Source organism: Falco biarmicus, chromosome 4 (genome assembly GCF_023638135.1).
Source record: "Falco biarmicus isolate bFalBia1 chromosome 4, bFalBia1.pri, whole genome shotgun sequence".
Classification (NCBI taxonomy): domain Eukaryota; kingdom Metazoa; phylum Chordata; class Aves; order Falconiformes; family Falconidae; genus Falco; species Falco biarmicus.
Genome location: NC_079291.1, coordinates 65,525,567 through 65,544,311, shown reverse-complemented (window position 1 = coordinate 65,544,311; position 18,745 = coordinate 65,525,567). Strand labels below are relative to the sequence as shown.

At 54.4% G+C, this 18,745-nt stretch overlaps 1 protein-coding gene across 3 annotated transcripts in view; it reads right to left on the bottom strand.

Moving 5' to 3' along the window:
- Positions 1-7,171: 7,171 nt before the first annotated feature.
- Positions 7,172-18,745, bottom strand: part of REXO1 (RNA exonuclease 1 homolog) — a 40,487-nt gene continuing 28,913 nt past the window's right edge. For all 3 annotated transcript variants that reach the window (XM_056335690.1, XM_056335691.1, XM_056335692.1), the window contains exons 10-16: positions 18,468-18,581; positions 17,769-17,842; positions 14,275-14,385; positions 13,790-13,905; positions 13,475-13,613; positions 10,820-10,940; positions 7,172-10,060 (exon numbers count right to left, since the gene is read on the bottom strand). In XM_056335690.1, coding sequence (XP_056191665.1) covers positions 9,972-10,060; positions 10,820-10,940; positions 13,475-13,613; positions 13,790-13,905; positions 14,275-14,385; positions 17,769-17,842; positions 18,468-18,581 — 764 coding nt within the window. In that variant the 3' untranslated portion in view covers positions 7,172-9,971. The remainder of the gene's footprint in view (positions 10,061-10,819; positions 10,941-13,474; positions 13,614-13,789; positions 13,906-14,274; positions 14,386-17,768; positions 17,843-18,467; positions 18,582-18,745) is intronic.

The window sequence follows — 18,745 nt, the reverse complement described above, 5'->3', positions numbered from 1 at the left end:
GCATTTGTTCAGAAACATTTGAAAGAAAAGGTCTTTCTTCCTTTGACACCTGATGCCCTTTGCCCTGCCTTTTGCAGGACCAGCCACATCTCAGATCTGAACTGAAATCCACTTCCCCCGGTATTTTTTCCCCACAGACGCATATTTGCCCTCCACGGGGCTGTACGCTTACTCAGACCTTGCGTAGGTGCTGGCGCCAGGGGCTGCCTGGACAGACCCCTGCATCCTCCAGGGATGCTCAACAGCTTTGGCGTGGGTCATCTCTCAGCCCCACCTTGGCCCAGTCTCAGCTGCCCATGACAACTCAAAGACATTTTTCCTCTCGGAGGAAGTTATGGGAAATCATTTGAAGTCATCAGCAAGGAATAGAAACTCTCCCCGTCCTGCCATCACACCCTAGCATCCGTCATGCCTAGAGAGCAGCCACCTTCATCAATGACAAGATTTCCCTTATGCTCAGTAGCTCAGTGACCTTCCCTGCAGGGATGTTAGGGAAGATTAATTAATGTTTGTGAAGCGCTTTGTGATCCTTACATGAAAGGAGGCAGTGAGGTATAAAGCATTAATTACTCTTTTATTAAATAATCCCACACAGAAGTCTGTCCCTGCCATTATTTTTTATCTTGCTCCTTTGATCATGTCTTTTTCCCATTCTTTCACCAAAGTATCTGCTTCTCTCCCTGTTGCTCCTTGTGGTCCAAGGCCAATTTGATATTGGTTTGCCCCAACATCCAGCGGTGCCCGGGGTTGCTCGGGCTGAACCAGAGCCCATGGGTGGGCTGGGGAGGGGTCCCAGTGAGGTTGCCCAGGACCACCAGCGCCTGTTAGTGCCCTCGGGACTCTGAGCTCAAAGCACCGTCTGACCTTGCTCCTTACTCCAGGACATCGATATCCAAGCTGAGGCCGACAGCAATGGGTGCTGAGCCGGTGGATGGTGTGATGGCTTCGGTCGGAGGGTCTGATCCTGCCCTGCTGAGCCTCACTGAGGTGCTGGGAGACCTCGGGTTTGTCTGTCCTTTCAGAAGGTCCCTCCTGAGCTCCATGTCAGGCTCGGAGCTGACTATCCATCATGTCCCCGCTGCGCCTGGCATCTCTGAGCCCCTTTGTACCCAGCAATAACGGCTGGCACCCCCAACCCGCTCCTCAGCGCCGATGCACCCCCATTCCTGGGTGATGCCAAATGAAAGTATGGCCAATTAAGCACCAATTAAGCACCTGAGCTGGCAGCTGCTGGACGCTCTGTGGAGCTGAGTGCCTGCAAAGGCAGCTGGGAAAGCAGCCTCTTGCCAGAGCCCAAGAGCAGGGGGAAAGGGGAAAAAAAAAAGGAAAAAAAAATAAATAAAAGGTGATCCAAAGCACTTCCAAGAAAACTCTCGATAAACCTCGCTCACCGCCTCAATAATTAGAAATAAAAATTGCACTTTGGGTAGGCGGGAAGAGGCTGGAAGCGGGTGCCAGGGCACCCTGCCAGCCCCAGCCGCCAGCCCGCAGTGCCCCGGGCCAGCGAGGGCCAGCAGTAGCCAAAGGCACAAGACACCCTCTGACCGCTGCTCCACACCTCACCTAAACCCGCAGTGATTTATTAACCCACGGGATGTTCCTCTAACTCAATGCCCAGGATCCACTGGCTGGTCCATCCGGCTCGGCAGGGAACATCCCGTCCTGGCAGGTCCCCGAGGTCACCAAGGCAGCCACGTGGTGCGCCTGGGTGTGACAAGACCCAGAACGGGGCTTTTACACTCCAAAAACGTAGTTTTAGGCTAGCGGAGGTTTGCGTGGCCGAACAAAAATAAACCAGCTTGAAGCAGGAGCAGGCACCACGCCACAAGGGTTTGGCCCGGGTGAGCAGAACATGCGGAGATTTATGTCGCTGGCAGATCCGACCCACTGCCAGGGGCTTTCTGTGACCGTTTTGTTCCTGAAATCGCCGGATAAATGCCGAGGTGTTGCTCAGCACAGGAATTAGCGAGAGGTAGGCTGCCTTCCCTGGGAGCACCCAGCAGACCCCGCGGGGTCAGCACCCACGGCCAGGGGTCCTGGGCACCTTTCTGCCCCTCCTGCTCCCTCCCTGATGAAAAAAAATTGGGTGACGGGACCAGCCTGACCCCCCTCCCCAGCCCAGGGCTGCCGAGCAGCGTCGTAAGCAGCCTCGCCAGAGCTGCTGTTGTTTACCCGACTGCAGCATCCCCGTGGGACCGCAGCCGGTGCCCCACTATCCCAGGGACAACCCTCCCCAGCCCCCGCGGCTCTGGCATCACCCCAGGCTTGGCCCCATTGCAACGGCTGTGGGTGACACCGGCCCGAGGTTGGGTGCTGAGCAGGTGGGTGGGTGCGTTGGCAGCAGCCGGCTCGTGCCTCCTCCTGCCCTCGTCATGCCGGAAACACTCCCGTGCCCCGGCTGGCTGGATCACAGCTCTCTAAAGCCTCTCGGGGATTTTTTTTTCTTTCCCCATCTCCAAGGACATGCCTGGGCCGTGAGTTTCCATCTGCTTGCCCTGGTTTTCCACCCGTTTTGATACGGCTCCAGGTGAAAAAGTGCCTCCCCCACCCCAAAACGCTTCTCTGTGCCCAGCATCCAGCCGCAGCGCTGTTAGAAGGGGCTGACCTGGGCTCCCCTCTGCTCCACGGGGTCCACAGGGAGAGACGCAGCTCCTGGGACAGCCCCGCAGGACCCACTGGCAACAAGCCCCCCACCGCACCCACTGCCCACTTGGGTCCCGGTTGGCACCCACAGGTGCTCCGAAGCGAGCAGGAGGGTGGCAGCTCTTGGCACCTGCCGCCCTGAGGTGGGGGGCCACCATCCCACGCACCCCCTCCGCTGTGTCCCAGTACCTGCACCGATCCTGCCCACAGCCCCCGCTGAGCTCCTGCCACCGCAGCACTGAGCAAGCGGACGGCTGCCACCCGTCCTGCCCCACGCAGGGACCGTGGGGACAGCCCATGCCACACCTCCAGCCCTGGCCTCTGCAGGGACCTGCCTGTCTGCCTGTCCTGCCCTCCTGGCTGCCTGCCTCCCCCTGCCTGCTGCCCGCTGCTGCCCGGGCCCCCTCGCTGGGCACCCCCCCGCCCCCCCCCCCACTTGCTGGCAGCCGGGCACAGCTCAAAATCAGCCCTGATTTATCGCCTCGGTGCAGCTTGGTTCAAAACAACCCAGAGCTGGTGCTGCAGGAGCTGTTCCCATGGGATCTGCCAGGGGATGGGGACACGGGGACATGGGGACACAGGGACACGGCCACAGCATCCCGGCGGAGGGGCGGGTGGTCCCAAAATTGGTCTGAGGGCAGCAGGTGAGCCCAAGCATCTCAGGTAGCATAGGCAAGAGAGCAGGCAGGTTTGGGCAACGGGAGCACTGGGCTTTACTGGGGCTGAACTGGTTTTACTGGGGAGCATTCAGTTCTCCCCAGAGCTCCTGGGGTCTGGCAGCAGCTTGGTGGGGCTCGCGTCATGCCTTGAAGACCGAGGAAGGTGGGAGTAGGGGCCAGCTGAGGAAGAGGAGGGTGAAGGCACAAACGAACTGTGAAGCCCCCGAGCAGCCCCGAGGTGACAGCACCGGGACCTCAAACCCAGCTGGGGACAGAGGCTGCCTCATTAGCGATGAGCTAACGAGATGAGAGCCAGCCCAGTGTCTCCCGGCTCTCCCATCCCGCCCCGCACTCATCCCACATGCCTGCAGAGAGGCCCCACCATAGTGGTCCTGTGTTAGCCGTCATTAGATTAATTGCTCGCTGCAATTAACCACAGAAACCCGGAGGCAATTAACCAAGCGCTGGCCCTACAGTCCATAAAGCATTTACTGCGCAGTCATGAATAACTCATTCAAGGTCCATAAACACCGCAGCTGCACCATGTCCCCGTCCCCCCACGTCCCCACGTCCCCACGGGGTCCTGGGTGATGCTGGCCACCACCCGCCCCGTGCTGGTGCGGAGGGATTTGGGAGCTTCCCCATCCCTGGGCTGCTCCTCACCTCCTGAGGAGGGAGGGGGGACCCTCACCCAACCCTTCCCCCAGGGGCTGGTGTTGTGAGATGAGCCAAATGAACGAGTTATTGTTAATTCTCATGCAAAGTTGGTGAGTAGTGGCACATGTTGGTTTGAAGGGATGTTGAAGGTGTGTGTCCCTGCTCCTCAAAGGGGGGGCGTTGGGCTGGGTGATCCTTAAAGGTCCTTTCCAACCCAAGCCATTCTGTGATTCCATGGCATAAAATGCCGAGAGGGCAGGAGGGGATGGTTTGGTTTGGTTTGGTCTGATGGTCTGAGCAAACGCCAGCGGTGGGAGCGGGCAGGTGCTGGCACAGGGCTGGGACCGGTGACTCTCCATCCATCCTTCACCGTGTCAGGGTCTGGCCGCCCCTGCTGGGAGCCATTTTTTGCATTTTTGCAGCCTCAGACCACGACCACTAACGTTAACCCAACCCCCTCTCCCAGTACAAGGGGAGTTTCTCGCTTCCCACTCCCCTTGCCCATCACCTGCCTTTTGTGCCTGCTCTGCCCCCCGCAGCTCCCGGGGGCTGATGGCTGGTCCTGGAGCAGCATCTGTGAGGAAATTCAGCGGTTTGGCCCTCAATTGCCATCTCTTACCTGCTGCCCCCTCCCTGCTGCTCCCTCTGCACCGGCCGCGTGCAGCGCCGGAGCCCCACGAAGACCCTCGGCCAAAGGTGGCACCGGCACCACCAGGAAGGGCCAGCAGCAACTTGGGCATGGCAGGGACAGGTCCCAGCCCCAAACCTCCGCGTCCCCTCGGCTTTCGCAGCTGCTCACTGTTTCTGGCAGCAGCAGGCCGGATCCGGAGCAAGGAAAGGGATTTCCACATCCCACCCGGTGTCCCCCCACAGCAATGAGCAGCGGGTGGTTTCGGGTACCCGGGAACTGATAACGCCAGTGGAGAACGGCTGAGGTCACCCTGGCAACCGTGGCCAGCAAAGATGACATTTTTACCAATCAATGGCCCCCTGCAATTAGCTGAACCTCCCTTGGTGCAATTAAGCGAGCGCCGGGAGGCTGCGCCCAGCCCAGTGCTGGGGCAGAGGATGCTCCTCCAGGCGCCTCGATGACCGTCCCGGCGCGTCCCTCGCTGGGCACAGTGGCACTTGGGGGGGGGGAGGGTGGGGCTGCCTCACGGCAGCGGGTACCAGACCCCATGTGTGCTTTCCTGTGCCTGCAGGGAAGAGTTAAACTGCTGAGCCTGTTTTTTTTTACCTTTGCTTGTGGACCAAGGAGCTCCAGGTGCCCCGTTCCAAGCGGCTGAGCAGCTACAAAGCTCCATTTGTTCTGAGAAAATAATAATAATAATTTAGAAACGTTCCCCTGCAGGACAGGGGTTGTTTCTCAGCCTGGGAGCAGCCCCCGGCCTCGAGCCGGCAACTCCCCAGGCTCCCGTTAATGCTCCAACTTTTGGTCCAGGCTCGGCCGCCGGCAGAAGCAATGGCGAGAGCCGTCATGCCGCGGTGGGTGGGCAGCGCTGCCACCAGGCATGGCCACTGCACCCCCCGAGCCCCCGCACCCCCTGCCCTCCCTCCTGCACAGCACTCACAGCCTCCTCTTCCTCCTCTTCTGCTCCCGGCCACCCTGCAGTCACCTCAGGCCAGGGGACAGTCCTGGGATGGAGACATGGCTGGTCACTGGTTTCTTGCCCACCAACAGCCCCTGCATCCCAGTCTGCCCAGTTGCCCGCTCTCACCAGTGGCTGGAGGGTGCAGGATGACCCCAGTCCCTGTGGTGACACCAGCATCACCCACCTCACCCTGCTGCAGCTTTAGGGCTGGGGACAGGGACCCCCGTGTCTGGGGAGCACTGTAATGCGCCTGCATTGCAGGGACTTTGGGGGCCCGGGGCCATGGCAGGGGCACGGGCACCCCCCACTGCCGCCCTGGGAGGAAGGGAGCAGACCCCAGGTCCAGCCAAGCAAAAGGCTGGAGCGAGGAGGAGTGTGGAGGCAGCAGATGCACAGGGGCTGCTGCGGGGTCCCTGTCCCCATCAGCTGTGGCAAAAGGGCCTCACCACCCTGATGTCACCACGTCAGGAGCTTCCCTGCCTGCCTGAGCCTTGGGACCCCCGACACATGATGGATACTCATCCCCCTGCCTCGGCCCCAGCCCTCACTGGTCCAGACAAACTGTGGTAAAAAGCTTTTTAAAGAGAGGATCGATGAGTGTGGTCACCTCTGACCCACGCTGGGTGGCTCGGTGGCAGGGTGTGACACAGATGCCCTGCAGATGCCCCTCGCCGGGGGAGGATGCTGCAGGACACAACTGGCCTCCGCACAAACCCTGTTAGCATCTGCAAACGCAGGGCTGCGTGTGATGAGCTGCCTGGTCTCAGCTGCAGAACCACAGGGCTTCCCTGCCGGCTGGTGGCACTTGGGGGTGTCAGTCCCTTTCTGGCACCCCTGCACGGCAGCAGGTGACCTGCGAAAAGGGGACATCGAGGGAGGAGAGGGACCAACCACCCGCAGAGGGATGGCCCCCCAGGAGCTCAGCACACCCGGAGGTGGCTAAGAACACGGGTCAGCTGTGACTTTTACAGCATCCTAAGGAACCGCTGCCATTGCCAAGCCATCACCAGCACGTTAAATAAAACACATTGCCAGTGAGGTCATCTAATAGCCTATTATTTTTTTATTTGAACTTTTTACCTTCACCTCTTCCTCCGTGCTGAATCAGCTCCTTCGCTTGGCACTTTAATTCCTGCCCCATTTGAGAGATTGATACGGGCTCTCGTGGGGAGCCTGCTCGGGTGGCCAGAGGCCGCCGCCGCTCCTGGGCTCTCGCCCCAGCTCTGGGATGGAGGCAAGAGGAGCCGGGAGCTGCCCCGGTGCTGCGGGCACCGCAGGGTTCAGCCCCTGGCACTGCAGGCACCGCCTGGTCTTGCAGTCCTGCGAGGCTGGGCACGGCTGGGGATGGTTTCCCCCCTGTCCCTCCGCTCTTGGCGCAGGCTGATGTGCCGCAGAGAAGCGCGGACCACCAAGCTGCAAAGCTGGTGACAAGCGCTGGGTGACGGCTGGGCTATGCTGCAGAGCCACTCTGTGAGGACACGGAGGGAAGAGCAGTGGCTGCAAGCTGAAGAGATGCTCCAGGGAAGCCTGCCCAGGCCCTCCCCGCCTCGGGGATGGCTCCAGCCCCCATCCTCCCCAATCCGGCTGCAGGCAGAGCAGACCCAGACTCCAGAGCGTGCATCTAGTCAACACCCTTTTATTAAAAACAATTACAAAAAGTTACAGGTTACAATAGTTATGTACAACCCAAAAACCTCTTACCAACCACAAGCCTCTGGTTTTACAGTGTTATGGTGCCCAGGGGTGGAGGCAAGGGCAGCCCGTGGGTCTGGCTCCCACTCCGCCCCACACCAGCCGCACAGGTGGGAGCTGTCAGCCTTCCCACCAACATCCCACAAGCCAGGCAACACCCCCCACCCAAAAAAAACTTATTTTCAGGGGTCCCAGCTGAACCGTGGGGAAACGAGTGAGGTCGCCTGCCCTGGCAGGACACATGCCTGGAGGAACACGCCTTGCAGCGACATTCCACCTCCCCCGAGGCCAGGCACTGGGATCAAGTCAAGCAACCAGCACCCCAAGCGGGACACCAGCACCCCAGGTCCGCGTTAGAAATGTACTGGCTTTTCTGGGCGAGGCGGTGGTTGCAGGAGAGCCAGGGAGCTGGCACTGCCTGTCAAGCAACAGGGGAACCTCAAGGCAAGGGCTGGCTTTGAAATCTAACGTGGCTGCACAGTAGATTGGCAAGCTGTTCCAGGGACGCTGTCACTGCAGCCGGGGGGGAAAAACAAGGGAAAGAGGCAGAAGCAGGAACAAACCTTCCCTCCCTGGTTAGGAAGCACTGAACTTTCCGTCTCTCCCAGGGCCTGGGCAGGAACAGCGCCGTTCCCTGCAGGCGATGGGGGGAGAGGGGGACAGCACAAGGTGTCCCGAGGCTGCTGCACGCGGAAGCCCCATGGCAGGGAAGGAGACGGCAGCGCTTGGCAGAGGAGAGCTGGCTGCAGCGTGCCCTACGGAGCGCTGGCAGGATGCTGCGCGGCCTGAATTTGGGGTAAGCACCAGGCTGGGAGCCCACGCCACTGCCTGCCAGAGGGAACACGGGAGGGCTCAGCAGGAACAGGAGCCCTCGCAGTCCCCATGACTCCTGGTGGCTTCAGGAGGGCCTGGCAGAGGTCAGGCACTGGAGCCACATCCTCACCCCTGAGGGCAGCAGCGGGGCAGGGAGCCCCCCAGGGCTCACACACACACCAGCACCCTCCAGCCCCCGCAGAGGGGCCCGAGCCGGACATCCTGCACATGGCACATGGCACACAGCCCAGCCCTGCCCCCACCTCCGCGCTGGGCACCAGGTGGGACAGGTCAGCAGGATGTGCTGGGGCCACACGGCACAGCCCCAGGCTCTGAGCCCAGCGCTGCCAGCAGGGCTACAAAGCAGCAAGCCGGACCCAGGTCCAAGAAGAACGAAAACCCAGCAGCTGCCCTGCCCCGCTGCCACCAGAGCAACACAGCCAGCTTGCGCCAGGGATGGGGGCCAGCACCACACCAGCCACCACGGGGAAGCAATGCCAGTCCTGCTGGGGAGGGGCGAGGTGATCGCTGTTCTAGTAACAGGGCTGAGCCGCTGCCTGCACCTCAGCTAAAAGCCCTCATCTATCAGGGACCACTTGGATCTGCCCTGTTGTTCCCCCCGACAGCAACAGAGCCTGGGCGAAGAGAGACCACCAGAGCCACCCAGGCTGCCTGCGCTCCTGCCCCCGTTGCCACGAGTGTGAGAAACACTCTCAAGTTGCTTTTGTCCAGGGGGCCAGACAGACAATAACAGGGTCTTTTGCTCTTCTTAAAGAAGAATTTGTACCTATTGCTTTTGCTTTTGCCTGCATCAAGTCCCTGGTATCAGGAACAGACTGGTGGCAAGTCCTGCAGGCTGCAGGGGCCACCCTTAACTGCAATCTCACCTGCACCTTGGTCCCCCCCAAAACCTTGATCCCTACATACAAGCTTGCTGGAGACATGCTGGAAGCTCAGGGAAGGACAGTTTGCCCAAACCCACAAAGACACGATGCCTGCTCCTCCCACTGTCCTCCCCAGCACAGCTCCTCTCCTGGAAGGCTGCAGGCTGCTGCTTGGCTCTGGGAGCCCAGTTTGTCCTGGCCCCACCACTACACACATGGCTCCCTGAGGTCTAGGCAAGGGCTGACACTTGCGGTTTCCCCCCTTTGCAGCGACTGCAGAACCAGGATGCCAGCCCTCACTGAACAGATCCCCTGGATCGCAGCAGGCAGTAACTCCCTTGACCCCATCACATTCCTCTCCGACCTGCTGCTCCCACCATGCGCTCTCAGAGACAGCCTCCCTCTCCTGCAGCTCTGGCTTTCTCCTCCACAGTGGGACTGCACTAGCATCTCCTTCCAGATGGCTTGATCCTTGGCTCTTGCCACCCATCGCTTGCCATTCACACACCAGCTACGCAATCCACTCACTTTACAGCTTCCTGCCAAACCTTCTTCCACCTCCCCCATCTCCAAACATTGCGGGAATCTACCAGCTTTGGAGTACAGAGGCAATTTAAGTTACATTTGGGGAAAAAAAACCACAAGTATCTACCTTTAACTGAACCAGAAAGATCCTTCTGCACATACCCAACCTACCTCTAAAAGCTTCTCCTAGGAACCAAGAAGTTCTCTCTGTTTGGGCTACTCAAAACCACCTTGCCATGCCTACAAGGCAATTGTTTACCACAGAGTATCCCTCAGGTGGAGCAAAGAGGATCTGAGAGCCACTATCTGGACACAGGGACCTGCAAGCAGTGAGCTGGTGCCGTTCAGCTACGCCAGCAGCAGTTCTGAAGTCCCATAGATACCTGTGAGTGCACGGGGAGTCTGGGGTAGCATGCTGCTGCGTACAGGTGGACAGTGTTACTCTGAGCATTTATTGCACTGCTTCAAAGAGGTGGAGGAGGAACAGGAGAGAGAGAAAGCGCAAGTCATCGTTTCACTTTAGCATCTTCTTTGATCTTCCAGACCATCAGCTCCATGCAAGCTCTGGCATCCTCGCTGGAGTCGTGCCCTTCCACTGGGGACAGAAAGACAAGGGTGGCAGTTAGCACCTGGGCCCAGGCAGCCCCGCCACGGCGTGGGGGCTGCGGGCTCACAGCACAAAGCACAGGGGAAGGCTTCTGAGACGAGGTCCTGCCTGACACTGCTGGCCCAGCTGCTCACCACCCTCTGCCACAGCAGCCACAGGTGTGGCTGTGATCACCATGGACCACAACAATGGATGTAAAGTAGAAGTTCCACTAAACACAATTTTTGCTGGACTTCAGCCTGACGCCATTCCCTTGTTTAAAGTAAGGGCTGAAGTCCTGCCGGCCCATAGGCCCTCAGGCTATGGGGTAGCCGGTCAGAGAGGCCTCAGTTTCCCCAGCAGTATGTTCACAATGTGCACAAAGAAGATGGAAAGGAACATGCCGTGCTTCAAACAATAAGGTCAATTGCAGTTTGCCAGAAAGAGAAGGGAGGGCACGACATGGCCTTGAGAGAGCTACCTCTGGCCTTCCCACACCACTTCTCTGGTCCCCACTCAGCACAGAGAGGGAAGATGCTGCTGGTCCTCAGAACAGGGCTCAAACTGAAACTGTCTGTGGCAGAGACTTCACATGTTGGCCCATTCACAGCTACTGCCAGACATTATGCAGGGAAAAAAAAAAAAAAAAAAAAGATGAGGAGCAAGAGGATGGGGCTGAGGGAAAGCAGAAGAAGGCAGGTGCAAGGAGCCCACACCCAGGTGGGACAGGACAGGAGACCCTCACTCTCAGCTCCTCCTTGGTCTCACCATTGTCTTGGATGATGCGCTTGAGGTAGTCTGCCATCAGCGTCCGGAGAGCCCGTTTGTAAGGCAAACCCAGCCGGTGGGGAAAGACGATTGCAGTATCCACCACTGTGCCATGAATAAGCTGGAGGGAGGGAGCAGGGAAGAAACATGCTTATTTTCCCTCTCCCACGGGAACGGACACTCCTTAGGATTAACCATGCTAAAGCAATCTTCTGGTCAGCCTCTCAGGCTTTATGTAATGCTGTCACCAAGCTCCAACCCAACCAGTCTTGCAAGAGGCTCTGACTGAATCAAAGATGACTCCTCTTTGAAAGGTACACACAGAGGCTTCCCAGTGCTCTGCCAGCCAACACACCTGCCCTCAAAGCCCTGCCTAACTGCACATTCAAAGCAGCAGGAATTCGGGGCTGATTCAGTTCGTGTAACCCAAATGACAGGACAGGTCAATCCTTAACGCCCTGGGCCCGGAGAAGGTGTCATACCTCTGAGAGTGTCTTCCACAACAAAAATCTAAGCCAAAGAACCAGTTACAAAGCTTGTAACAGCCTTTCAACTGCTTCAAGATGCGGACGGCTGTGGGAAGGATGTGCAAGTCAAAACTGTACATAACCCACTGTCCATCCCACCACTTCTACAGAAAAGGCCTAACTTCAAGATGCAAAGCAGCTGGAAAACCTCCCATCTGTCAGCAATGAGTCAACAGGAAGTTTTTAACCAGCACCAGTTTAGCAAGGATGAAATGGGACAAGGAGAGCTCGTACTCCTGGGCATAAGGAACACAGTGAAGGGGAGGGAGGCCCTGCCTGGTCCCAGGTCTGGGTCAAAGTGCCTGGGCACACAGGAAAGAGAAGAGGTTTGCTGTCCTCTAGTATGAAGTGTCACGGTGGAGGAACTGAGGATGCTGAACAGGTCAACGTGCTACTTGCCCTGCAGCAAGGGGCCCTGTGGAGGACCAAAAGGGCACATCTGACAGAGCCCATAAACATGGTATTTAAAAAAAAGCCAGCTTATCCTAGTTTCTTACTCTCAGGCTAAGACAAGATTAATCCTCTGCGGTCAAGAATATGTTGTTCAGTGAGGGCTAAAGGAACATGGGTGAAGGCAGTCCCATATCTTGAGTACAGGAGTAAAATGCAAGGTCTGAGATACACCTGTACACCCGACCAAAAGACGGCTCTGCAAGTCTCGACACTGGAGGACTCAGACAGGACCCTGATAATCCAGTCTCCTCCTCTGCCTCGGCTCTTCCCAGGCAGCAGCTAATGCTGCGTGACAATCCGTAACTTCGTCATTAATAGTTTCATAGCCCAGCTCTGTAAATGCCCAAGAACAGCTGCAGTTTAACAGAAACAACCTGCTACGCTCTTCAGAGTATAAAACTGCCAACATTATGGATAATCTCTCCTAGACTGCAGTCAAGTTTGGCACCCACCCAGGCACAATGATAATTACTTATGTAGATCAGGAAGACTGAGGAAACAGGATAATACAGCTTTAAATAAAAATTGAAATGCTATCACCATTTGGAGCTTGCCATGGCCATTAGCGAGATGTCAACTTTACTGCCACAGCCTTCAGACATTACGACTTGACATGCCACTGCCTGTCACGCTCTGCTATATTGCTCTCGGGTTCATTCTCTTGGCAGTGTCTGCAATGCTAAGAGAAAATCATGCCTCTAAGAGGCCAACACAGTCATCTTGTGCTGATAAAACTGTAAATAATTTTTTTATGATGATGATGAACTCTCTGAGAGGATGGAATAAAGGGTGCTATGGAGAGGTAAAGCACTTTGCAGGCAGTAAAACCTCCTGCTTCCAAACCGTGGCTGCGAGTTGGCAGCCACAGCTTCTTCAAAGAAGCTGCAGGACAAAGAATGGACGGAGGAAGTTCTGCCTTGTGAGTACACACTAAAGACTCAGCCCCTGCCTGCCACATGCTTCTTGGTGACCCTGGACAAGCCTCCGGGGATCTATGTTCAGAGTGCAAGGGGAGAGGACAGACCTCCCTCGTGGGACAGCAGAGATGTGCAGGCTAGGCTGACAAGGGCCCGGCAGGAAACAAAGACAGATAAAAGGTCGAAATAGCTTGATCAAAGTAACACCACAAATCACAGCAAAGCAGGCAGAGAAAACACACATTTTAACATTAGAAGAGAAACCATGAGAACTATCTCCAGTGGCAGAGACAACAAAGAGGCTTGTCCTGTTTCTAAAATTGTTACTGTGAACACCCAGAGGGCACAGCCTCCCCTGTGCCCTGACCCTGGCTGAGCACACCTTCAAGCCACTCAAAGGATGCTGACACCAACAGAGGATTCTTGACTATATGGCAGAGGTGAAAGGCAAATAAATCCAGATCGGTCCCTCCAACAAGCCCTGTTCTGTTCACCCTCCCTAGTCACCTCCAGCGAGGTCTGTCACCCTGGGCAGTACCAGTCACTACAAGCTAGGGTGACACCACGATTGACACATGTAACACACTTTCTTGCTTTTCTACCACAGGCAGCTTCCCACTGGCTCAGAGACAAGACAGGTGTACTGTGTCCTCCTGGTTCTTGGAAATAAACGGTTCCGAAATTCAAAGGAGATCTATAACGCACCCCAGGGTGGGAAAGAACCAGAGGGAGGTGTAAACGCAAGACCAGCAAGTTACCTTTAGTGCAAATAAGTCGCTTTCCAAGCTGTGCCCTATCAATATGGTATCTGCACTGAACATGTTCAGTAGGACGGCTTGGACATCCCGCAGGGTGATGCTAGTGTTCTCCAGGTCCTCTTCTGTCACACCTGAGAATCTGCGGAGCAAGTGCAGAAAGGAGGGCTTCCTTCAGTACAGGAACACCTCAAGGCCCAAAGTATCTCAACCGTTAGGAAGTGGTGGTCAGTGGAGTTTCAACAACTGTTCCCAGATGTTCCCCCAAAGTTCCTGATTCTGAGCACAGCCCTCTGACCCGAGGAAGACTGTCCTTACCTGGTGTTATAGTCCACCACCTTGGTGTCTGGTTTGACGAAGGTGTCATATACCACTTTCAGGTCAGAGTTGATCACAGTTACCCTTGTCAGCTCCAGTCCTTGCTTGGTGTAGCACTGTGAGCAACAGAGCAGACATGAAGACAAGTGGCAGGCCAACCACAGCAGAGCCATTCAAAGTGCTTGCAGCTCTCAAAATGTAGCACATCAGTGTAGCAAGGCCAGCCAGCAAACACTGCAGAAGATGGGCCAGCTAGCTACAGCTTTCAAGGGTGCACACAGTCCCCAAATGAAACACACATTGCTAAAACTAATTAATAAAAGCTAATTTAAATGTACAGGACCAATATGATTTAGAGTCCACAGCAGAAAGGAAAAAAGATGGTAAGGACACAGAGCTTTCCTTCAGCCATTTGGATCACACCCTCAGACTTCCCCAAAAAGCTTTACATTGCTTGTGCATTGCCCCCATTGTTAGAGACCCACCATTTCACAGTCTAACGCGTAGATTCCAGGGTAGCCTTCAGTTGTAGGCAACTTCTCGAAAGTCTTCACAAAGCCATCAAGGCTCTCCTTTCGCCCATCGTGGACGTGTTGCTTTAAGGTAGTGGGGTGGGGGAAGGAAAAAAAAAAGACAATTGTTGATGGCAGGAACAAGAATTCAAAAAGTTCACTTCAACAGAACCTCTCACTTAAAGATTTTTTTTTTTAACCATTTCTAAAGGTTAATGACGAGTAAGTTTTGCTTTCCATTTGGTCTGAGTTTACTGCAACAGCAAACATGGCCATGTGCAACCCTGATTCCAAAGCCAGATCCTACCGGCATCATACTGACAGCTCACATAGGAACAAGACATCACACATCTAGGGGCAAGTAGCTTTCAGCCTTCAGTTCAGAATAGAATGACTCAGAAAGGGTCACACTGAGGTCTTACACTGATCTAATTCCAGCTGTGGTTCCTGGTTTAGCTTGTGGCCAAGACATGCTCAGGTGCAGGATTCTAATCCCAGCCATTCTTGCTTGAGCATTAGGCATCAGGTGAATCACAGCCCATAGACAGCACAAGAAACTGGTGTAACGAAGTACCAGAAAGCATCAATGTGTGCGTACAAATAAAATCCACTGTATTCCAAAACCAAACCATTCACAAAAAGGAGCTACTGCCTACCAGCACTAGAGGCAATAAATACAGAGTATTTCTCAACCACTCTTCATTATCCCCAGCTAAAGCTCTAGGGTCAACATGATCCAGTACAGAAGAGCTCCCCAAGCTAGCAGGAAAACACAGGCAGTGATTTCACAAGTGGCTTAAGTCAACACAAGACTAAGCCGCTGTTGCAACAGGCACTCCTACCCTCCTCTTCTCCGCAGCCACAGATCCTACTTAACTGGTCAGCCTGAAAACCTTCTTTGCATGAGGTTTTAAACTGGATGATTGCATTGATCCAGTTAACCTGCACCAGGGGGAAGCAGGAACATACAACCGAGCGCAAGGCAGAGGCTGCAACTGCCCTTTTGCCCACTAACACTGTTTTAGGTCAAATTAAATGCTGCACCACACCCAGAGGTGATGCTCTCTTCTCCCTCACTCCCCAGTGGGACTTTATGAGTTGTTTAAGTCTTGTCTATCCCTAAATCTCAATGTATTTCTGCACTATCACAGCAGCCTGTGTACAGCTTGCTTCATCGTGATTCTCACAGACCTCACCCTGCAAGGAATCAAACTGTACTCGTTCATCTCAGGATAGAAAGGCTGGAGAACTGAGGCATTTGTAAAGCTGAAACCTGTAGGCAGAGGGATAACCAAAGCAAGGATTTGCATATTTTCCTGCACAGATTGTTACTGCAGGTGCAGCCAGAACACAGAGAGCTGCATCATTTGAAGTTAAAAAGGCAGCTGGGACAACACTGAATCCAACCTCTCCCTGTATCCAAAGCCAGCAGTGCTCAAAAGCTGCAGGGTTTGTTGCTTCCCAGGAGCAAGAGGCCACACTCATCCATTCTGCATCTGCGCCCGTGAATCTGACTGTTTTGCTGAAGAAATGGATAGAGAAGATTACCAAGCCAACAGATAGCAAATGATTCTCTCCCTTGCAGCTTGATTCCTTCCCTCCCTCAGTAATACAGTAACTGGGCAGTGAAGAAAAAACCCCACGTGTTTTTCTACGTTATCTGATGTTCTGCAACTGTCCAGCTCTTTCTTGCTGAGAGGAGGGCAGAAAAAGTTGCTTCTCTTTTTCAGACCAGAGAAAGCAGCAGACTCCGTTATCACAAAGAACAGCAGCTCCATCCTGCCATCTCCTGCCACACTGGCTAAGTGCAGCACAACCCAGACAGGCACATCTCAAACGTGTTGGGAAGGAAAAGACACAGACATGCTTTTCTAACCTGCTACAGATCTAGCTACTTAGAACAGTTACTTATTACAAATATTTGCTGCTTTCAATGCCCTCCTGTTCCAAGCTCCCCAGTAGCCCAAGCATCCCAGTATCTCACTGCATACTCTCGTCCTGAGCAGGCTTGTGGACTCCAACCTTAAATCTACCAAAGGATGCTGTGAAACTTCCTCATTTGGATGAGAAAACCAAGAAAGCCAGAACACAGTGATATGTAGCAGCACAACAACTAGGAGGCAGATGCGAAAGGATGCCTGAGCCCTGGAGCACTGGCGACATGCTTCATTGAGTAAGAGGCTATTAGGGAGATTGTATGTTTCTTAAAAGGCCATGAAGTTTTATGGTCTACAACAGTCACGCAAAAACATGTGGAGAAGTCATGTTTTCATAGCCCCATCAATTTCTTCCAACTTCCCTGCTGGATGTTTTTGGGAATGCTGATTAAAAAGAGATCCTGATTTCACATGAGAAAGAAACAGGAGAAGTAGCAGCCTGCCTGATCCCATCCACGCTTCAGACTGTGCAGGGTGCCCGTACAGACAATTCTTCCTATTTTAAACGAGCCTTGAATTCTGCCCCAGAATTTACTTCCCAGCTCTAGTTTTGGCCAGAACAGGAAGGGCAGGCACCTCTCCAGAACCGACAGCCAGCCTTGCTGGCCCTGTATTGCTTGAGGTCTTTCAAACAGTCTGGGAGCCCTTCCCACTGGGCCTGATCTTTTTAGATCCCCTCTCACTTGGTTCTGCACCACGCTCCTCTCCCTTGTGTGGCAGCTGCCAAATATAAAAATGCCACTGAAACAAGTGACAAGAAGCATCCTCAAAGACCTGAGGGAGAGGCAAAAGGTGGATTGCTCCCTTCAGAGTCAGTGGTTTGAGGACTAGTGATGCCAGGCTGGGAAGCCAGCTCTCCTGTTACCTAAGGGGGGGGGGGGGGGGGGGGGGGGGGGGGCGGCGGTGGAAATAAGCACCTGTGCAAAGGTAACCCGAACAGTGTGCAGCTCTATCACAGGGCCAAAATTTAATTTCGGAGCAGGTTTTTCACTCTGCTTTCTAATGCTGGGATCCCTTCCCCTGTTCCCTCCTCAAGACAAGTAGTTACAATGAGTTACAACAGGCTCTTTGTGGGGGGTTCCTCCCCTTAATACAACAAAGCGAATGCAGCAAACAGAAAACTATGAAAAGACCGGCTCTCCAGCGGGCATCTGGGAAAGGAAAACATGGGAAAAAGGTTTTGGCACACTGTTGTCAAGGCCCCGAGACTGCTCCTTAAAAGGAAATCCCTTATTTCTCACTTCTTCTGTGTTTCCCTAAAGAAGTCTGTATATGAGCTCTTGCTGGGCAGCTGAATCCACTGGCATTTGCTCAGAACAAATGAAACCACCTCACTCCAGAAAGCGGAGTCTCTTCCTTCCTGCCAAACATGGCATTTTCCTACCTTTGCATAGCAAAAGATATTTAAGAAGTACTTGTTTCCCCCCCTTAAGGGAAGCCACCATTCTTCTTAAGGCTTAAGCACCGCTTACACAGCCTGTAAGAAGAGGACAAATGCCACCAAGAATAAGGTGTTGCCCCATAACTTACTTTAGCAACCTGGCAGCCTGGTGAACCCACAGCTCCTGAGCAGCAGCTGTAATGTGTCTCCCATCCACCTGGCACTGAAAAAGCAAGAGATAAAAGTCAAAGAGTCCTGTTAAAAAGAGATCTAAATTTTAGCTCTCACATGCAGAGATACTGTGGGTGACCACAGCAACAATAATGTGTTAAACAAAGGGGGGAAATAATTGTGTGGATTCATGCACAGCAATCTAAAGAGTTTAAGTCTCTCATACCCAGCCGGACAAACTCCAGAAGCCACCTGGCTGCTCTAACAGAAAACCACAGCAGAGCTCAGACTAGGTTAGTGTCTTGCTGCGAATGAGTTCAAACCAAGACCCCTGAACTCTCCTGGGCAGTGACAGATGTCTACTGCTCCCAAAGTCAGCCTCCAAACAAGACTGGTTTTTTTTCAAAAAGCACAGGAATGTTTGGTTTTTCATTTACTTCTTTTTAACTGAAAGATGAACAACCTCTGCTCCAGCCCCAGTGCTGCTCTCTGCAAGGGTATTTCAGCAGCAGCAGGGCCACCCAGTGACAAAACTAGGAATTGTCACAGCCTGTGAGCACGACAAGCCCCAAAAGCCACAAAATAAATGTTCCACAGCCACTCAAACTCGAAGTAGACTCCGCGTTTGGAGCCAGAGCACAGCTCGCATGAAGCCAGCCCTCTGTGAAGAGATATACCTCTCTGCTTGCGCAGCCTGCCCCAGTGATGGACACACTCCTCTTTGCGAATGCAGCTTCCAGAGGCTGAGACCATGTACTCAGTGCCACAGCGACAACAAATCCTGCAGGAAGCTTTAAAACAAGACAGAAGCAAGAGTCACGTCACTAGAAATCCTTCACCTGTTTAACTTGGCCAAAGCGCAAGTAAATCAGAATCACTCAAGCCCCAAACACTGGTGAAACTTTTTCTGTTTAAAAAGGATTCCAGATGTTGTTTCAAATGCCCGTAAAGACAC